General features: G+C 37.2%; 1 protein-coding gene across 6 annotated transcripts in view; it reads right to left on the reverse strand.

The window, feature by feature from the left end:
* Positions 1-21,057, reverse strand: part of DENND4C (DENN domain containing 4C) — a 75,402-nt gene that overhangs the window by 4,574 nt on the left and 49,771 nt on the right. For all 6 annotated transcript variants that reach the window (XM_026718371.2, XM_026718374.2, XM_087926575.1 and 3 more), the window contains 15 exons: positions 18,819-18,947; positions 18,505-18,649; positions 17,937-18,083; positions 15,151-15,276; positions 13,404-13,550; positions 9,503-10,659; positions 8,113-8,293; positions 7,191-7,300; positions 6,426-6,601; positions 5,455-5,634; positions 4,665-4,860; positions 4,079-4,324; positions 2,637-2,754; positions 1,675-1,828; positions 103-167 (listed from right to left, as the gene is read on the reverse strand). In XM_026718371.2, coding sequence (XP_026574156.1) covers positions 103-167; positions 1,675-1,828; positions 2,637-2,754; positions 4,079-4,324; positions 4,665-4,860; positions 5,455-5,634; positions 6,426-6,601; positions 7,191-7,300; positions 8,113-8,293; positions 9,503-10,659; positions 13,404-13,550; positions 15,151-15,276; positions 17,937-18,083; positions 18,505-18,649; positions 18,819-18,947 — 3,277 coding nt within the window. The remainder of the gene's footprint in view (positions 1-102; positions 168-1,674; positions 1,829-2,636; positions 2,755-4,078; positions 4,325-4,664; positions 4,861-5,454; positions 5,635-6,425; positions 6,602-7,190; positions 7,301-8,112; positions 8,294-9,502; positions 10,660-13,403; positions 13,551-15,150; positions 15,277-17,936; positions 18,084-18,504; positions 18,650-18,818; positions 18,948-21,057) is intronic.

Raw genomic sequence — 21,057 nt, forward strand, 5'->3', positions numbered from 1 at the left:
AATAATTTTTGGAAAAGGCTTAGCCCATGGATTAGTGAAACATGCTGAAGATTTCCTATCAGAGATAAGTCATGCTATAATATACTGTATTAATTTTCTTACCAATATCAATATTCTCTCTTCCAAGGGACACCAGGGACAGGAAAAGGATTTCTCTGTAAAAACTCCTGAAAAAAATGCATAGACATTTAGACAAGTTCAACTCCTCCTTCCAAGGCTAGCCTAGAGGAAGGGATCTATGTTAAGTTTCAGGTGAATTTCATTAATCAGATAGTCTAGCTCTAGCCTTTTTTCAGTAAGAATATTAACATCAATGGAAACCTAATTTTAAAGTTAGCATGCAAAAATCCTCTGAGCTGTGTGAAGAAATGCTATAAAAGTATGCTCTAAAAGTATCCAGATATTACTGTAAGTATCAGTTTGAACTGTTCTTCATTATTTACTGGCATAATTTTTTAATGTCTATAATTGATTCCTTTGTTTCCAGTTGTAGATTTAGAGCATAAACTTTACAATCACTATACATTAACAGTTACATATTCCAGGAGGGTAGGACAAAGGGGAAAAAAAGCATTTAAAACTAATTCCACACAAAATTAGATTTTCAAGTAATAAAATGGACCTTTTTGTTTCTCATGACTGCTTCATGCACAAAAACATGTACATATACACATAAATATTTCTCTTTCCTTCCAATGATTACGGATGAGGAAAAAAACCAAGATTGAAATGGAATATACTGAGAACACATGAGGCAAGAGAAAAGGTGTATTGTACAGGTGTTCTGAAAAGGGTTAAAGCAAGAGGCCAGCAGGCCATTCCCAGCATAAATCACTGTTCAAGGCATCTTGATTATGGATGCTACAGTTACGTGCACCTCCACGAATTTTACTTCTTTTCAATAGCAGTTCTTTCCAAAAGTGTTCTACGCCACTTTTCACCTATTATAGGTTATTTGGGGGAAAGACCTGCTTCAAATAAATGCTAACTTGCTATCATTGTTGTGGCCTGTCGGCCACCGGCCCCTCCAGCAGCCAAATCAGGAGGAGGTGGTGGTGGCGTGGGAGTCGGGGTCAGCATCAGGGCAACCTGGGAGCTCCGAAGGGGAAGAGGGAATGGAGCTGGCAGAGAGACAGAGACAGAGATAGAGTCTGGGCCATTTGCCAGCCCTTATGGAGAGTCAACAGCCCCCAGGTCTGGAGGTGGTTGATGAAGAAGAAGATGAACAGCTGGGTCGAGAGCCTGACGTGCACGACTGCACAGAAGGCAGAGAAGGGGAGAGCAGTGGAAAACCGTGGGCTGATCCCGGAGAAGGAAGAGCCACTGCTACTAATGCCCCACCCTAGCTCTGGGGATAAAAGAGGGAGCAGAGACAATAGGTCTGGCAGACAACTATTAATCTTCCATCCGGCTGGGCTTGTTAGCCTGCGAGAAAAAATTTTTGCCGGAGCTGCCAGCATTTCTAATAAAGGAATCTTTTGAGATTTCATCAGAGGGTTTGTCGTGTTTGGGGAGCTGGGTCAGAACAATTATCCCATATCAAGGAAAGCATCTACATACCACCTAATCTGGCAAAAAGTGGAGCCCAATGGACAACTGCATGCTAAATGTACTAGGGACGCATGGAACTTTTCAAAGAGTTAGCGTTCATATCCAAGGGGTGATACCCTTTACCTTTGCCGTTTCTCATCCCGCTTAACTCTCTGCACAAGGAGATTAAGAGGTTTAACCACATCATTGTGCTGAATGCTCAGTTTGATGTTTTCGACTAAAGTGCTTATTGCTTGTTGCTCTTCAGAATTGACCGAGGGCTTCTTTTCTGCAGAATCTAGAAGAAGGGAAAAAATAGAAGGTTAAAAAAAAAGTCATGCAACCCAAGAAAATGTGACACAACAAAAGACATGAAGAAAGATAAAAGATAGAAGTGGAAGAATTGAGAGATCCAAGATGAAGGACAGAATATGAGAAGGGCAAGGGAGGGAACAGAGAAAAGGGAAAAACTAAACACAGTTTTAGTAATTGGAAGAGTAAAGACAGTTTGACATTTAGTACTCGATATCCAGAACTAGACAGATTATATATGATAATAGCTGAAGACCTATGCAGCATAAGCATATTATTTAGATGGAAGACTTTCTGTGGAGAACTAAGTTCTTATGGCAACAAAATCCTATTGCGTTTATTAAAGTGGAAGCTGTTGTGACTACTGGCCAAATTCTGATTGGGATACTTGTGATTCTTTCCCTGATACTTCATCTCAATTCTGGAAAAATTTACATTTTTTTTTCTTTGAAAGTTAAATGTTGAGCTACGCACTGTGGACATCATATCTGAAAAGTCTTTAACTTTGCAGAACTGAAAATGTTTTCTGCTCATGAAAAAAACTTTGTCCACCTATTAATTTATAAGTGTTTTCTTAGGACAAAATTAAACCTAGACATTTGGAATAAATTATCTCTGAGGGAGATGGGCAGTTAATAAACAAACAAAAGAAACAAAATAAATGAATAAATAGATGGGTTTTTGACATTTGGAAAAGTTGGTCTCAGATATGCATAAGTAAATGATTATTTCAGAATTTCTCACAACAGCAAAGATTTTTGTCTGGACAAAATTCTCACAAACATTTTACTCACTGTGATTTCTCCAAGATACATATAGTGGGTCCCCGGATTCTTGGTGAAGATTGATGTTGTCCCACAGTAGCTGTATGTACACTAGCTTGCTGTCTTGAGACAAGTTGGTCAGAGGAAGCTAGAATGGAAGAAGCATACTCTTATCGGCTTACGACAGATTGAGAATCCTGCCAACGCTTAGCAACGCCAAATACAGTTCATGTCTTCCAATTTAAATCAAGCCAAATTCAAGAACAGGAAAAGATTTGTTATCAATCTACTGCAAATGAAGGACTCTATAAAGCAGGAAAAGCTTTTGCTTAGACATACTTTCATAGAAAACAGTGTCACAGAATAAGAACCTACCTCCTATATAACTGTACTTTTAACCTTAAATGTTAAATAACTAGTTAAGGCTGCTTTAATGCATTTTGCTTTTGCTTTGTTCTTATCAGTTTTTATTGTTTTTATAAGTAACTGAGGCAGCAAAAATTTATTGCTTTATATATTAGGTTTTTATGTTAGTTTTATTACTTTATAAGCAACTTTATAAGCAAATACATCCAATGCTGCTTCCTCCTGCTATTTTCCCACAACAATCCTGGGAGGTAAGTTAAGCTGAGAGAGACAGTGACTGGCCCAATGTCACACAGCTGGCTTTCATGCCTGAGGTGAGAGTAGAGCTCCCAGTCTCCTGTTTGCCTCAACCGCTAAAACAAACAGGCTCATCCAGTGACAGCATGTTCAATCCATATCTTCTAAACTTACCCTGAAGCAAATCTCAAAAGGATTAAGGTGTTATTTCAATGTTACTGTTCTCTCTCACTTTGAGTCTTAATGTGAACATTTACAAATTTGAGAATTCCAGCCCAGAGTTCATTAATTTTCAGTAAAAAAGAAGAAAATGTAAAGATCTCTCCTGCTTTTATTTCCCTCTCCCCTGAAACCAATGGGACACATCTTAATTTTGACCTTTCCATCAATATTTTGAATGGAAAAAGAACAGAATGAACCATTTGTTCTGGACAATCCACTTCTGTAAACATATAAACCTCTCCCACAACCCTTGGACTGGATTGCCCTAATGTAGCATTTCACAATCTCAGCTAAGTTAAAACTGTATAGTATGCTGGCTGGGGAATTCTGGGAGTTGTCCGCACATCTTAAATTTGCTAAAGTTGAGAAACACTGCTCTACGGCTATGAAGTAGTCCTTCTTTTTTCAAGGTCATTTCATTTCAATCAGTGGCATCTGTTAAAATTCATCCCATCGACATATTTGACTTTGAAGTACAAATGCTTCTCCAGATATATTCATTCAATACTATCAGTAGAAGTGGTCATTTCCAGAATGAACAAAGAGGAAAAGTAATCAGTTTTTAGTTGTTTCTCTTACAAAGAACTATGGCTTTCCTCCAAATATTAAGGGTCTGCATTTGCTTGTGGTGCCAAAGTGTCACTTACCTGCGTTCCATCATTGCAGTGTTCAGATGTTAGAATGAGACCGGGCAAGTTACTTGGGAGGTCCAGGCGTCGGAAATACCAGACCAAATTCCAAAAAATAATGGGATGCTGATTGATGAATGTTGATGTGTGAATTACTTGTTCTCCTTCATTCTCCAACAAAGATTCAAGCTCCTTCCGGAGAACCAATGGGCTCAAATAGGGAACGGATACAGGCGAAGGATTTGTCCTTTTCGCTAAGGGATCCTAAAAAACAACAACCCACCAATGATCATTAGTGAGCAAACAATGCACTTATTTCAGCTTCTCTCCCTAATAAAAAAAAAATCTCAATAAATCTTTGAGCAGCATTAACAGGAATGCCATACATGCAATATTGTAAATGTACAAATATCACTACCTTATCTGGTGAATGACAATACAGAAACCATTTGAGAGAGAAGAGAGCTCTGTTTTCTAAAACAAATCATATACAAAATCTATGGAAGCTGAATTACAATTGAGGCAGAATAAACAATAGGAAAAAGGAAGTCTCTCTTGATATCTAGTTCCTGTACATGTTACCAGGAAAAGCTTGGTTACCTACCACTGTCTCTTGTAAACTATTAGGGAGGCTAACAGTTGAAATGCCATGAGATGGTCTTTGCAGGAGATCAATATTTTGCAGTGGGCCACCAACACTGTGACTCCGAGTCAGAGAAGTCCCGCGTTTTGATGAATTATTTGTAACAGGAGGCTTTACGCGTTTGAGATTTTTGTCTTCTTCCTCTGCTGTATTGATGCTGAAACACAATACAAACACTCATTAAAGCTAGCAAAACTGCAACAAAATATTTCAATGAGCTTCTGGTTCAGTAGTTCAGCTGAACAAACCATGCCTTTTTCCAAGCATTTCTTACTCCGAAATATGCTCAGGGAGGTTAGGGGTATGTGGTGCAGCATTCTTTAAGGGCTTCCCTCCCCTTCCAAAAATGTTATATTTTTACGAATCTAATTGTACTGATTCCTTGCAAGTTTCTTAGTACTATTTTGACTGCAATACTGTCAGCACTCACAAGCAGAATCTACCATTCACAAGAATGCCTTCTTTACTGTATCTATGATGCACAAAGTGTTTTTAAAATTGTGGCTTCAGTAATCCAGTTAAGAGCATTATTACATATTTATATGATGCGATGAATGAATCGGATGAATGCTTCACCTTCCCATACCAACACTTTCCTGGGTCTCGGAATTTCATTTCCAAATAAGGCCTTTTCTACAAAATGGGGAACATGATGCCAGTCTAGCATCTTATATTTGAAAGAAATCTGATTTTCAAGTGAACCATTACATTTCTCCCAAGCAAGACAGTCCTATTTAATTCCTGTCTGTACCTTTGTGTTGCTGGGCTGCTATTTTCTTCATTGATGGTCTGGTTGGCACTTGAAGGTTCTGAAAAACTGATTAGATCGGTGGTAGGGATGGAGGCAGATTTCGGTTCCAGAGAATCCGTGGTTAATGGAATGTTAGTGCTGTGTAAACTATCACCAGAGGTACTTGGTTTCAAAAGCAAACTGGTAAGGAAAGAAACAAGCAGAAAGTATACAATTACAAAAAAAGAAAGAACTGTAATAAATATAATTTTGTCCTTTGTAATACATGTCCCTTGACTTAAGACCACAATTGAGCCTAACATTTATGTTAAGTGAGACATTTGTTAAGTTAATTTTGTCCCATTTTACGACCTTTCTTGTCACAGTTGTTAAACGAATCACCACCATTGTTAAATAAGTAACAAAGTTGTTAAGTGAATCTGGCTTCCCACATTGACTGTTCTTGTCAGATGGTCACAAAAATGATCACATGACCACAGGATATTGCAAGTTGTCAAGGATCTGAATTTTGATCCCATTACCATGGGGATGCTGCAACTTTTGTAAGTGTGAAAAATGGTCACAAGTCACTTTTTTCAGTACCACTGTAATTTTGAACAGTCACTAAATGAACTGTTGCAAATTGAAGACTACCTGTACTTCTGGTTATTCCAAATTTATCATGAATATGATTGTTTTTAATTTCTACATTAAGACTAGAGGACTCAATCTGCATTTCCACTCTGGTTAAAAATGAAATTTATAGACCAATTTGTCAATAGAGATCATAACATATAAACACACATTAAGCATAAGAGAAAAACTAAAATTGCTTCCCCATATAAATAGAAACTTATCCATATCCAGTATGTGATACAATTGAACGGCATACCAAATGTTTGTTTGGATGACTGCCAAGTTTGTTATCATCTGCAAAGGATGAATTATGAAGGTATCTCAAAGCTATTTAGTGGCTACCAATGTCTACCAACCTTGCAAGGCCACGTAAGTCTTTAAATTCCACATTAAGGAGAGGTAAAAAGGCATTTTTGCAAAATGGACATGTAGAATTCAAATTAGAATCGTCTGCAGTCCATCCTGCCATAATTTCTTCATCATAAACCAAGGCACCACAGGTTCGACACTGAGAGCAGCTGGACATTAAGACCTATTTAAAAAAAAATGTTTTCTTTAAAGACATGAAAACAAACAGATATCAAAACTCCAAGTTGTTTTGTTCATGAGGAACACAAAAAAATCCATATTTAACTGGCCAGGAGCATGTCTAGCTCAGTGCAGTATTTCCACAATTTCAAATATTTTTCTACTTCATACTTCAACAGGCAATTAATGTTTTTTAATCTGCATATTATACATATTTGACTCAATCTTTCTCAGCTCTCGGCACCAGAAATATGTAACACTGCAACTCCCATCAACTCACACTAGGGCTGAAAATGAATTTCAGCCCAAAGTGCCTGGAAGGCACCTGCCAAAGCAAAACTGACGTGTTAAATCGGTGTATGTATTAACAGTAAATACAGACAGTGTATGTGGATCAGTGGATTGAATGCAAATAATATAGGAAAAGGCACAGATACTTTTAACAATTATTGAAGTAATAATTTGTTTCAAAAACAGTATTCTCCAAAGGAAAGAGAAATGTTTTAAGGTTTATTATTTTTTTAAATGTTCTGAAAGAAAATTAATTTTGCATAAAATATAGCAATATCTTTATTCAAGATTATATATTTTACCTCCATTGAACAGTTCTGGAAGATACTGGATAGACTGGTATTGTATGAAGAGCCATGTTCAGATTTATCAGAATCCAAACCTTTCATACCTTGTGAAGATTGATTTTCCCCTGTGTAAAGTAATGTGGAACAATTTAAAAATTATTAAATTACACACAACTCTTACTACCTCATTAGGTAATAAGTTCCCATACGATTCTGAAAAGTTGCTTTTTAAAAACCAAACCTAAAGAATTGTTGGTGGGGGGGGATGCTATATTCTCCCAGAGATATGGGTTCATAATTATTTTCCCATCACATGAAACTGAATTTTTTAAAGTATTGATGCCACTTCAAATTGGACAAATTTTTGCCCATTTCATTTCATGCCTCTGTGCTATACTTTTCCACCCATCATCAAGCCAGAATTTAGATGGGAAATTGCTGGTGGGCTTATTTTGGAGTGTTTTAGAAAGTATGAATACTTCTATATGAAGGAATACCAAGTAACACATGCTACTTTTTAAAATATTCAGTATCCACTGAATAAAAAAAGCAACCGTGATGTAACGTATCCATTGGCAATCCTTAGTGCTTAGCCCTTTAGTAGAACTTTCATCCTGTCCGTTTTGAAAATTAAAGAACATTTTTTTATGCAATTAGTTGTTTGGGGACAAAGAAAAGGAAAAGTTCCATTTACTCAGTATCAAATGAGGTTCTTTCAATATATTTTTCTCCCAGACCATGTTTCCCAAATGCAGACTATCATAAACATTTAATGGAAGAAATTTCAGGTATTTCCAGGCAACAGTTTTAAAACATTGAACAAACCACTCTACTTGTAAGGGAAAAAAACACAGCCAGCCATCTGCTGGGGATGTACTAATCTGGATTTCTGCATGGAGAAGGATAGACCTGATGAACAATTCAAAGTTTATGGTACCTGTAGGATAGTGTGGTTTCCCTAAGTCTCCACTGCTGTTGCTGCTTCCAAGACTTGTGGTGCTCTGCGCAAGTTCACTGGTAGCCAGTCCTGGGATTCCTATTTTTGGTGACTGACAGACACCTAATATATGATCTTCAAAGCCAGCAGGAAAGGTAAAATCAGGTCGGCTGTTTTCCTCCTTTTATTAAAAGGTAAAAGACAAATTCAGAATCTTACACTAATGTGAAAGGTTCACTATTTAGTTATTATTATTGAAAATGCAAGTGCCAAGGCCCTGACATTTCAGAAGTGTGTGTGATTTGCCTTCTTGTTTAATGTGTTTGCAACAAATCTCTCAAGAGACAAAGAATAACTGGTTGAAGAAATTTCTGAAATGGATTAAGAGGGAAATTAAAGCCTGAGAGAAGAAACCAGTAAAGATATCTTTGGTAGGTAAGGAACAGAATAATACCTAATGCTTTTCAGGCCACTGAGATTGGGTGATTTCACAGTGTATATAGGAGACTTAACCCCCCCGCCCCAAAAAACCCCCAAGTATATTATTTACAATGAATATTTTGCAGAAATACTAATATCTTTAAGTGCTACAAATATGATAAAAGAGACAGTGAAGTACCTCAAACAGATATTTATAACTAGTCTTCCTTTTTTGCATGCAATATTATCTTAAATTTATTGTGGTTTTCCTTTTTATTAATAATTAAAAAATCCACAGGACCTCATATGAAAAAACAGATTATATGAATTTTAGTCATTTTATTGTTCAAAAGTAAAGGTTAGTGAATGCTATTGCAAATATGGTTATCATTTTGCCCCTGCCATAACACATGGAATGCAATTTAAAGAGAAATCCTGCTTTTCAAATTCCTCACATTCTCAAAATAAAATTAACCTAGGAAGTTGCTGGCAAATGAAGAGAAAATTCAAAGGCAGCATGAAAGCCTCAATGGGGTGGACGCAGCCTATGAATTGCCTACTATCTGCATTAAGAAAACACAGATTACAACAGGAAATCAAAATGCATGCTTCAGGTAAGAACAGTATAACCAATTTGTGTTCTGTGTTACAATATTATGGATGACATGGGTGAAATTCAACTATATTAATCTGATTAACAATCCTTTTCTGGAATAAATTATCCCTCCTTTTTGCAATCCAAATAAATGTGATTTAAAAGTTTGACCCAGACATTTGTGGCGCCTTCTAAAATAGTGTCAGAACAAGAGGGAAATAATTTATAGGAGTAACATTTAATGTAAGATCTTGGTGATCTCTGCCATATTAAGATAAAGTCTACTGTGGGAAGATTACTTGAGACAACTGAACTTACCACTTACATTGGTGGGTTAAAAACGAAGAGGGGGAAAAAAAACGGCACAACATTTACCTCATCATCCGAATAACTGTATGCTGATGACACTGCTCCCCACATCTTGCTGGCGACGTTAGCTGCTTGTTTCATGCCAGATTTCAAGACCTCTATTTTAGGCCCAGATAGTATGTGGTCTAGCTTCAGCCCTGTCAGATAGGGGACAACTGCACCCAATGAAGCCTGAGGAGAACGACCCAGCCCTGTTAAAGATATCGTCCGTTCTTTTTGGGTGCGCGAAAGAGCCAGTTGCTTTGGCCTTCCAGTAAAGGTTTTGGACCTGGAGTCATGTGGACTTTTATGATTAACATTTTGAATCTGTGGTGTTGGGGGCAGGGGGATGAAATCCAAGCTTGACCTTCTCTCTAAACTGGGCCCTGATGAACTAGGGGAATCCTCTTCCCGGTCGCTCTCTTTCCTGTGTAATTCCATGCTGGAAGATTTGCTGCCCAAGGGACTTTTTAGATTCATGTAGCTTTCAATTTCCTCAGCCAGATTGCGTGCTGCAACTGGTGACATGATCTTTTCTTCCGGCTCAGCGGGTTTGATGGCTTTTGTTTCTGTGGCCAGCAAAGATAACGGATCCAAACCCATTTGAACATCTTCCCTTTCAACTGGCTTGGCTACACCATAAAAACTACTCCTTTTGTTTGTTGTCTCTTTGGGTTCTCCTTGCTCAGTTTTAGACTGAAGGGTATCAGGAGGTCTGGGGCTACTGCACTCTGATTCGACTGTGCTGTCACTGAGTCCGTTTTTCAATTGATCTCCAGGTTCTTTCACAACTGGTGAAGAGCTAGCCCCTATTTCCCATGTGTTTTCTTCTGCATCAGTTCTGGGACTGTCTGACCCACAGAAGAATTGTATGCCATTGGCATCATCAAAAGGATGTGATTTACTCATATGGGGTGGAGAGGTTTTGGCCCCCAATAGAGCGGCGGTGAGGATCTTTGCATCTGCTCCCATCATTATGGCAAGATCACTGGAGTTAGAGTCTAAGCTGTTCTTCTTCAGCAGCATGTCTGCTCTGCTTTCAGTACTGAAACTGCAAGTCCTTCCAGAAAAATGTTTTTGCCTTTTCTTCCCTTTTTCACTTGCTCTTCTGGGAGAAGTGTTACAATCAAACACTGAATCTTCAAGAGGATCCTGAACGATGAACAGTGGACTGCATGCAGTTCCTTAAACAAAAATATACAGGACCGTGTCTAAAATATTGGCTCATATAAAGCACCTTTTTAAAAAAACACATCTATTAGAAAAAACATGAAAAAGGCAACCAAAATCACCATATAGAAATGCTGTGCTACAGGTTTTAAAATATATCTTTAAACTGGTCAATGTAGTCTTCCACACTGAAAGAATTCTGGTGCCTGAGACTCATTTTAGGTGACTATTGAAAATTTGCTTCTTCTTTTAGGAATTTGCAAGGTAACAGATTATTAAAATTAACTCAAGTATTATTTTTTTTGTTTTGTTTTATAGGACTCTACTTTTGTGGTTGTTTTGGAATTGTTTTTTCTGTTTCTGTTTTTGAACACCAGGAGGTGTTTTGGAGGTAGCATGTTATTAAAACAAAAGTGTTAATTTGTAAGGAAAAACAGTTGCATGGAGTCCTGCTTGAGATTGGACAAAAACTTTTCTTTAAAATAAATGGCTAGCTGAAACCAAGATTGTCAAAATAAATCTAATATAACATGTGAATTGGCTCTAAGAGAAATATTTAATGCTAAAATATTTATAGTACATTTCAAAATAATATATCACTGACATAGAACTTGTACTGTCTTTTAAATGGGTAGGGATTCTATATTTGTATATTTTAAGCGACCTTTCTGTGTCCCTTAAAACATTTTAAAATAGCAATTTTTGGAATACATAGTTATATATTTATCAAGAATCATTCTCCCAATTACCACAATTATATAATTGCTGTTGTAGATCTATAAGTCTGCCATGAGGGCACATAAAAAAAGATTCACAGAAGTAAACCCTCACGCCCTGACATAAAAGATCTGCTGGGTTTTAGTCAACCGGTCATGTTTTTCTTTTTTACACTCACTCTCTAAGCGGAATGGTAGCAAAATATGTGGAAAAGAGGACAAGACTCTGCCTGTCTGCCCGCTGGCAGGATAATTCTCTGAAAACTGAACAGAATGAAAGGAAATTTGAACTGAACAGAATGAAAGGAAACCCAGACAACAGAATGTGGCTAGAAGTTACAGAGAAAAAAAATCCATGGAAAAATCCCCGCAATGTATCTATCCTTCAGGGAGAGGCAACTGAGTAATGGTTTGGAATATTACCAAGTCCTCTCTGTCACATGACCCAAAGTGAAAGTTATGCAGCCTACTCTGCTTTTCAGGGCATAAATACTCAGAAATGTACACATGGGTATGTCAAAAACAGAACAAAACCAGAAACAGACAAAAGGGCCCTGCTGTAATTAGACTATTTCAATACATATTGAGCCAATAATATGATCTAATCAGAGAAAAGTCATGCTTTGTTTCTCTATGTATATACAGTATGTGAACACACAAAGGAGAAAATGATTATATACATACATACATACTACATATCTGAGTGTCTGTGTGTCTCTGTGTGTGTGTGTGTGTGTGTGTACACAGACAGACAGACACACAAACACAGACAAACAAAACATGCCTCTTCTCTGATTAGACCCTTACAGGTACGCAACCAATACTTAATCACACACCCTGAAGAGAACATGCACGTGCACATAGATGCTACACATAACTTCATTACACAAAAGAAAATAGAAACATTTTGTATAGCTCATCATTTCAGGCAAAAACCAAACATGTCCTGTCCTTATGAAACTGACAGTGATCATTCTTGATTTTTTTTAAAGTATTATTTTTATAAATCTTAGTCATGGAGTCAGCCAAAAAGATGGTCATGAAGTCAATCATGAAGCCAACCAACAAGTGGAAGAAAGAAAAATTATTTCCAAATATTAATTATTGAAATCATTTCCTATCCTGGTATTTTTGTGGCCACACCTTGGAAATAGTATGGATATAGTTTGCCATTCCAAAACGTTTTACAAGATAATCTACTAATCTCCCAGACCAAGGTTGATCTTTATTATGCTTCACACTTTAAACATGATTAACCAGATGCTGTTATTGCTAACCTCCCTTGGGGGGATTGGCACACAGACTGCTGGTTTCCTTCATTGGAACCTTTTTTTAAAAAATTAATATTAAGAATTAGCAAGGCACATTTGAAGAACCTAAATCAAGTTTAATTTGGCACCGATCTGTACTGAATTAGTAAGAAAGACAGATAAACGTTTTAAATTAGAGGTTTTAACACATATGTATCAAATGAGCCTCATTCAATTTTTATACAGTTTACAAAACTACTGGGAATCATATATCCCTTGCAATTTAAACTTAAGATAAATATATATATAAGGAATGAGATTACATTTAGTAAGAGGAAAATCATCATCATCCTCGTCATCTATTAAATGAGTATCACAGTCCTTAGATTAGGTGTTTTCCATTATTTGGCTTCTAATCAAGATCCTAAAAATCATGGAAGTATCATTGTACTATATAGGATAGTGGTTCTCAACCTTTTCTTCATCACTTACCCACTTTAAATACCTTTTGTGGCCAGAGACTACCAAGGCTTAACTCAAGATTTAAATCAGAATCATTACTTCAAGCCTTCACAGACCCCCTGTGAATGCATCGCGGTTCCCCCCCCCCCCCAGGGGTCAATGGACCACAGGTTGAGAACCACTGATATAGAAAGTTCCAAGCAAGTTGGCAGTTAATTATTATTATTTAATGTTTTTCACATAATAAATTCATTCTCTTGGACAAGTCAAGCACGGCATAAATGATTTCTAATTTTATTTCTAATAAGCCAAATATATTAATTAGCTTACCACTACTGCTTTTCCTGCCAGGAAGAACAAACATACCAGATGGAACCTTCACAATACTGCTTGAGGAATGCAAAGGCACTTCCACAGGGGTTTGCAATTCTATATTAGAGTGCTGTTTTTCTGCAGATTCATTGGTGCCAGAAAAATCTTCAGAAGATGGGGAAAAGAGAGAGAGAATGAGTTGACTTCCATGCTAGTGAAAGCTGAGAGAAAAATGAATACCATATCTAATAGCAAGTACCTAACTAACTTTCCCAGAACTTCCAGTCAGCATGTATTTTCCAGTAAATCTGGGGTCTAAGTCGCGTTCCAAAAAACGCAACCAAGACAATGCTTTTACAGCACATTTATTTGTATATGCAGCTTTACCCCTCCAATCAATAAAATGGCCATCCATGTTATAACAATGTATTTAAAATATTGAACGGGGGGGAAATTGTAGTAGAGATAGAATTTCTTAAATGGTAGGGTTAGTAGATTATCCCCAAAAGTACTTTTAAAAAATCCAGATTTCATCTGTATTTTTAAAACCTTTTGTTCAGTTCTTTTCAGTTGTAGTCTCCATCTATGAAGTATTTTCTAAAGAAATGTTCCCCTGACTTTGTGTTCTGCTTAGTTTCACTTTGAATATTCTTTTTATTTTCTAAGCAATTTAAAAAGCATGTGTTTATTTTAACACTGGAAAGTTTATGCTAAATTTATTGCTAGTATTAATTCTGGCTGATTTTTACCATGCTTATCGTGCTTTTTTATTGTTCTTATACTTATCTTATCCTTGTTTTGTTTTACTTATTTAATGTCTTTCAACTCACTGCATACCACCCAGCCAATCCTTCTTTTGAGTGATGTACAAGCACAATCAACCAAGACAATCCTCTTGAAAAGTGACATTCCAGAATGTAAATTCAGCCACTAGATCCCAATTAAACTTAAAATCATGGAAACGGTAAGTTGGAAAGTACCATTTAAGCAATCAAGGCCAATTCCTGCTTAGTGCAGGAATCCAAATTCAAATCCAAGCCATCCACATAGAGATGGCTGTCCAGCCTCAGCTTAAAACACATCTAATAAAGATTAGCCCCAATCATCTTGGTTGCTCTTCTCTGAATCTTTTCCACTCTGAGTCCTTAAAATATAATGCCAGAACTAAACAGAAGAGTGAAAATGGAAATATTTCTTCCCAAGATTTAGAAACTATATTATGTGGATACAACTTATAATTACAGCTTCCCTCTTCATACAGGTAGTTCTTGACTTACAGTTGAGCCCAGAATTTCTGTTACTGAGTAAGACAGATGCTAAGTGAGTTTTGCCCCATTTTATGACCCTTCTTGACAGAATTGTTAAGTGAATCGTTGCAGTTGTTAAATTAGTAAGACAGTTGTTAAGTGAATCTGGCCTCTCCGTTGACTTTGCTTTTCAGAAAGTCACAAAAGTTGATTACGTGACCCACAGGGCCACTGCAACCATCATAGATGTGATCCAGTTGCCAAGCAGCTAAATTCTGATCACATGACCATGGGCATGCTTCAATGTTCGTAAGTGTGAAAAACAATCCTAAGTCATTTTCTTTTCAGTGAAGTTGTAACTTCAAACCGTCACTAAACAAATGTAAATTGAGGACTACCTGTGTTGATTTAGTAATCAACTACTCGATCTTTTGCACAAGTGCTGTTATCAAGCCAGATAAAACCAATTCTGGAAAGCCTGTTTTAAAAGAAAAAAATCTCCCATCCATTTAACGCACCTCCAATTAAGTCTTCAGCTTTTGCAGCAAGATCTTTTTCTATAAGCACATCTGTTGAATGTAGGTGGTCTCCATCATCCTTTATAAGTTCATCTTTGGAACCGTAGCCTTGATCCGACTGGCCTCCTGTGGGGAGGGAGGGAAGGGGAGGAAAGGAGAAACAAGACTTGTCCATTTGCTTTTCTCTCTCTGCCCTCAGAACATAAAATTTTAATTACGAGAAATGTGTGTTGCAAAGTTTTATTTTAAACCAAATTTATTAATAAAAGCGTATCTGAAATCCAGTGAAGAAAGAACAGCAGCAGAAGGTGCAGTGAAAGGCATGTTTGAGATCTAACTTGCAGAGTGTATTATTATAGTTGAACATTAACAGAAGGTGATGCGGGTAACCCACAACAGGGAGATAAGAATCACATTTGTTTCCATTCAGTTCATCAGTTACAATCAAATCACTCTCAGGGTTGATCCTCAGATAGTTATATTTTTTTTAAAAAGTCTTCAGCATAAGATCAAAATATCGCAATAGTTAACAGTAACTCATGAACAAAACAACTAAAAACAAAAAACAGAAATGGGTCAATATAACTAGGGTGCTCTAGAACAGTTCAAGGAGGTCACCAGCCTCATTTCCACAGGGCGGCTGTTCTACAGAACCAGCACTACTAATGCGAAGCCTCAGGTCCCTTTATCTCCTCTAAGTGGGGCACTTATAGGCAGTTTCTCCCTATATGACCAAATAAGCCAGGCTCACCCTGGTTGGGGCATGTGGTGCTATAGGTACCCAGGTGCCAAAGCAAAATCAGCTTTATAACTCCTGATAAATCAGCCCTTCTGATGGCACATATCAAGGGACCTTATTAATCCCTTTGCCCCTCTTCCCTCTGAGGTAAAATGATTTCACTGCTGTTGTTTGCTTGTTTATGTGCGTATCTAAATTAATATTCCCCCTGTATTAATCTTGTCTGAGCTCTACTAATCTGGTATAAGCCCTGCTCTCCTTGGCTACAGAACTTAGCTGTGCTAGTGCTACCTTCATAACCTCAAGAGCAGTCCTTTTCTTATTCTAATACAGCCTTTCCCAACCAAGTGGCTTCTAGATTAAGTATGACTATAACTCCCATAATTCATCAATAATTCCAACAGATTCAGAGGTTTTAAAAAAAACAAATGCTGAAATTTGAGGCTGATATAATTCGTTTGAAAAACACTGATTTTATATCCTAAAAATCTGACAACTTTAAGGTGTGGAACTTCAATTCTCAGAATTCTCCAGATGGTATGCAAAGTTGCTATGTTTGAGAAAAAAAAATACTGTCCTAAAATACTGGTGACTCACTCTCTCTACACTCCTCTAGTAACATGGCCAGAGGTAAAAAGGCTTGCAACTTGAACAACAGTCAAATCCCAGGCTGAAGAAACACAGCATCTTTCTATTTAAATAATAAATGGAAGGAGCAAAATGCCATCAATGAATGAAATCTGAGACATATGCTATGTGTGGGTGGGTGTTTCCAGAGCAACTTACTATTATTTAAAATAGCAGGTTGAAAAGTCACCCACTGTTTTTTTTTAATATTGATTTACATTAATTCACGGGAAAATTACCTGCAGGGTTTAACATTCAACAGCAGAATTAATGCACATCTGCCTCCAAGGATTCGCACCACACAAGTCTGCACCCCACACCATGACAGCCAAGGACAAATGCAGCACCAAGAGACAGCACAGAGCAAGAAGCAGAGCAACAAGGATCAGAGAGAAGGAATATTTAGTTATCTACGACTAGACAAATACAAGAAGCCATCTACGCAAAACAGAGACAGACTAAAATTGTTTTAAAAAGAAGGAAGTCAAGAAAGTTTAGTAGAGAAAACTGAGGAACGGGACAACATTTAGATTTACATTTAAGAGCAAGATTTTTAAAAAATTATGATCTTTATTTCATTTAAAATATGTAACTTATAGCAAGATGAAAGTCAGGAAACTCTTTTCTGAAAGATTCAGCCATCTGCACTTAAAATCCTTTACAAACTTATCTTTAATCAACAAATGTGGGCTAAATATAGAATTTTCCCCACCTAATACAAATTACTGTGAAATTTTCTGAAACACAGTATTCCATGTTTAGCATAAAGTGATCCCAGTGTACTCCTTTTGCCCTCATACAAATTTTACCCAAGTTCAATTAAATAAATATTTGGGATACAGCACGATCCCCAGGAAGATATATATTAGAGATAAAGAGAACCAGTTGCAGTACTCTTTATCAGTGCCTCCTTCACTCAAAATCTTCCTGGGATCACATAATTCTATCAGGGTTCAGCGCACTGTATGTTCTTACATATAGTTCACCTGTGCTGAAAGCCAAAAAAAAAAAAGGTTTATTCAGGCTGAATAAACACAAAAGTTCAAGTTAGTATAAAACCACAGTTCTTTATGTTGAACTAATACGATCACTTTCTACCTTGTCTCTTCCACTTCCTGCTGATTAGCTAATTTTCTCTTACGAGAGAAAGAGAGAAAAACAGAGAGAAAAAGCGATCTCCAACAGCTGCACAACCTAAGCGTGTACATCCAACTTGTGATCTATACATGCAATTTGCTTCCTGGTGAAGCAATCTGGACCACAGTTTGGATTCTGTTATTCATGGGATTGGCAGGGAGCAGAGAACATTTACCTTTTCCTCTTTCTATCACACACAATCTTTGTAACAGAAACAATATTCAATACCAGCAGTATATTAGAAAGACATTGCATAGTTAGTGAACCCCAACAGATCTAATACCTGTGCTAGAGTGATTATCAATGGAATCAAGCCTGACTAAGTCTCTGACGAAGAGAGTGTGCTCCCCACTGTTAGCATCATTAGAACTATCCACACTACCATGGCTCACCGTGTCCCCATCACTTCCACCTGGGATCTTCCGTGAAGCTGAGGACAGGAACAATAATGTATTAGTTTAAAAAAACAAAACAAACAGCAGCAATATGGTAACCTACAACATTGCTGAAGGATTGACTCAAGACCTTTTTTGGCAAATGAAGACCAATCCACCCCTACTCAGTGTGCTTATCAGGGGCCATTTGGGGGGATCCAAAGCCCAAATCTTCACATCCCCTTCCTTTCAGTGATATCTTAAAGCTCCTGCTTCGTGGTACAGCTACTTAAGACATAAACGCTTAGGAAAACAGCACATATCCCCACACTCATTGCAGTACTCTGTTTGATACTCTGCACTTGTATTTAATTGTGTCTGTTATCTCACATGCAATCACATTACCCCGTAATAAGAGTTTATGACTAATCTGAAGGATTTATATTTGTTTATGGCAGTCAAGGATTGTGACATTACCTGGTATTGAAGCAACCTGTGAAGTCTGTGTAGACTTTTTGAGACACTGCCTTAATTGTGCCATACTGTGTACCACATTCCGCAATTTTGTCCAAAGAAATATACCGCTGCGATTACTGCTAGGCCAGGGATTCTCCAAAACTGCCTGGAAGAGTGAATTTACTAAGAAAAATATTTCCAAAGCCATACTTTACATCTTTATAATCCGTGTCCTGCAATCTCAGTCAGATAGAATTATATCACTGTTATGCAACAGTGATAAGGAAGTAAGTTATAAATCTTCCTTATGTGGTATTTGCTAATTCTTTGCTTACCTTATTGTAGTAGCCATAAGTAATTGCATTTGGTTCTATGCCAGAATTTTTCATCTCAAAGAGAATCCGCACAGCCAGGACAGGATGGCCCCAAAGTCCACAGAGCAGCATTAAAACTCTATAACACACCTGATAAATAATGTAAAGAGTATAGATTTTATAGATAGTAAAGCATCAAGTGTGACTATTGTTACAATATAAGTCTCTCTTGGCAGGTATCATCAATTAGCAGAGGAAAACTAGTTTAAAGCAGAGAGATATTCTGTCACTGAATTAGAAAGCTGCCCACATATTAAAATAATATCCCTAACTCATACTATACATAACTTCTGGTCCAATTCTCTCAGCTGCTACCAAACTCAATAAATCTATTGATACTGTAGGAAGGCAAAACTACCCATTTTTACCGCAAGACAATCCACAGAAAAGAAAACCACACAAACTGTTTAGCATTACAAAAAAAAGTATATTGCAATCCTTTCTTAGATTAAGTGTTTAAAGGGGACTGTACTGCAATGAATTGGTATATTTTTTGTGACATTTTAATTCAGATAAAAGAATGTGACTAGAAACTTGCTTAAGCACATCTAATTTATAATCATCTGTTTTTTTAAAGCGCTCAAGAGGTCTGTGGGGAAAGAAATCCTTTTAATTTTATTTCCACAATCCTATGAGATAGGTTGGGCCAAGAGTAAGTAACCTGCCCATCCACCGTCTGACTCAGAACTTTTTAGAACCTGGGTCTCCTTGATTTTTAGTCCAATAATCTACTTGGTGTACCTGTACTACCTATGGAAAGGGTGTTTTCATAAATATTTTACATTATTTATGCATATGTATGTAGGTATGTGTGTGTGTGTGTGTGTATGTATGTATGTATGTACACACATTTTTTTAAAAAAACCCAAGAACACCAAGTTACAAAATTCTCCCATACAACTATCTAAAGTTAAACACATCTTGCCTACTGAAATTTAGGAACATCTTCCAGATTAGGGTTAAGAAGAAGGCCAGCATGTCCAGGCAAAATGGGACTGAATTGTGACTTCTCTACTTTACCGCAACAGATGTGTGCATGCATGTGCAAATCTGAGGAATGTCCTACATGCTTGGACAAGCTGGCCACTGTGGCACTGGGCTTCCTCCCTCTCTGACTGCCAAGTTTATCTGAGTGTTCAGCTGGAAAAGAACTATCTAGCCAGCCTGGCTCTCTACGAACCCCAGCCCTCCTTTCTGCCAGATCCAAAGTTCTCCCATATTTCCATTCTCTGTTTTACTCGGGACCTCCACTCCACCATACACTCCGTTCCTGATTCTGTTACAGCTGGACTCAGCCCAGGTCTTCAGCACACCTGCCTGACTCCTCCTGGACCCACAACCCATGTGACATTCACACCCCTTCCAGACTGGCTGTGTTGCCAGGTTCCTGCACTGTCATTCTGTTTGCCTACAGATTCTCTGATTGCTTGCATTCCTTGAACCTAACTCTTTAGCACAGCTGTCTATTTCTCCAATCCATCAATCTGTGTGGTTCTTTAACCCTCCTCATAGATTAGCTCTTTGTTTTTGCAACCCTTCTCTAATTGGCTTGAAACTTCCTTCAAGGTTAAGGCCAAATTTGAAGGAAAAGTTCTTGGCACAAAAGTGAAGCTATCCAAACTTTGAAGATGCATTTGAGCTAAGGTATTGATTCTCTATTGCAGTACAAGTAGAAATAGAGACAAGTTTCAGAATTTTTTTTTTAAATTTACAGAAGATTGAAAATGACAGAGCTGAAGCCACTTCCTTTTTCTTAATCATATATAATAATGGTGCCATGTTTAATCATTTCTTTTCCAAAATGTCACATTTGGACATCGGACACTAGTTTACCTACTTATCTGTATTTTTAATAGATGAAATGCATGGTAAAATTTCATGCACAGTAAGCATTTGAATGTAAGATGATGTAATCTCAAGTAATTATAAAATGTCTTACTTTATAATGATCATAACCAGAAATTACAGGAGAGTTGGATATTAACAGTATAATGAAGCAGATTTTATTCTCTTAGTGGGATAACTACAACATGTTATAAATATCTCCAAATGAAAGAAAAAAAGAATAGAGGGGGAACCGAAAATTGTTCTCTAATTTCAGATCTAGCCTAGAAAAAATATCAATAGGTATTTATGTTACAAATAATAAGACTTAATTCTATCAGTAATTCTGGGAATGCACAGAAACCGTCATGGGTCA

This window comes from Pseudonaja textilis, chromosome 2, assembly GCF_049901715.1.
Source record: "Pseudonaja textilis isolate UNSWEBS1 chromosome 2, rPseTex1.2, whole genome shotgun sequence".
Lineage (NCBI taxonomy): Eukaryota > Metazoa > Chordata > Lepidosauria > Squamata > Elapidae > Pseudonaja > Pseudonaja textilis.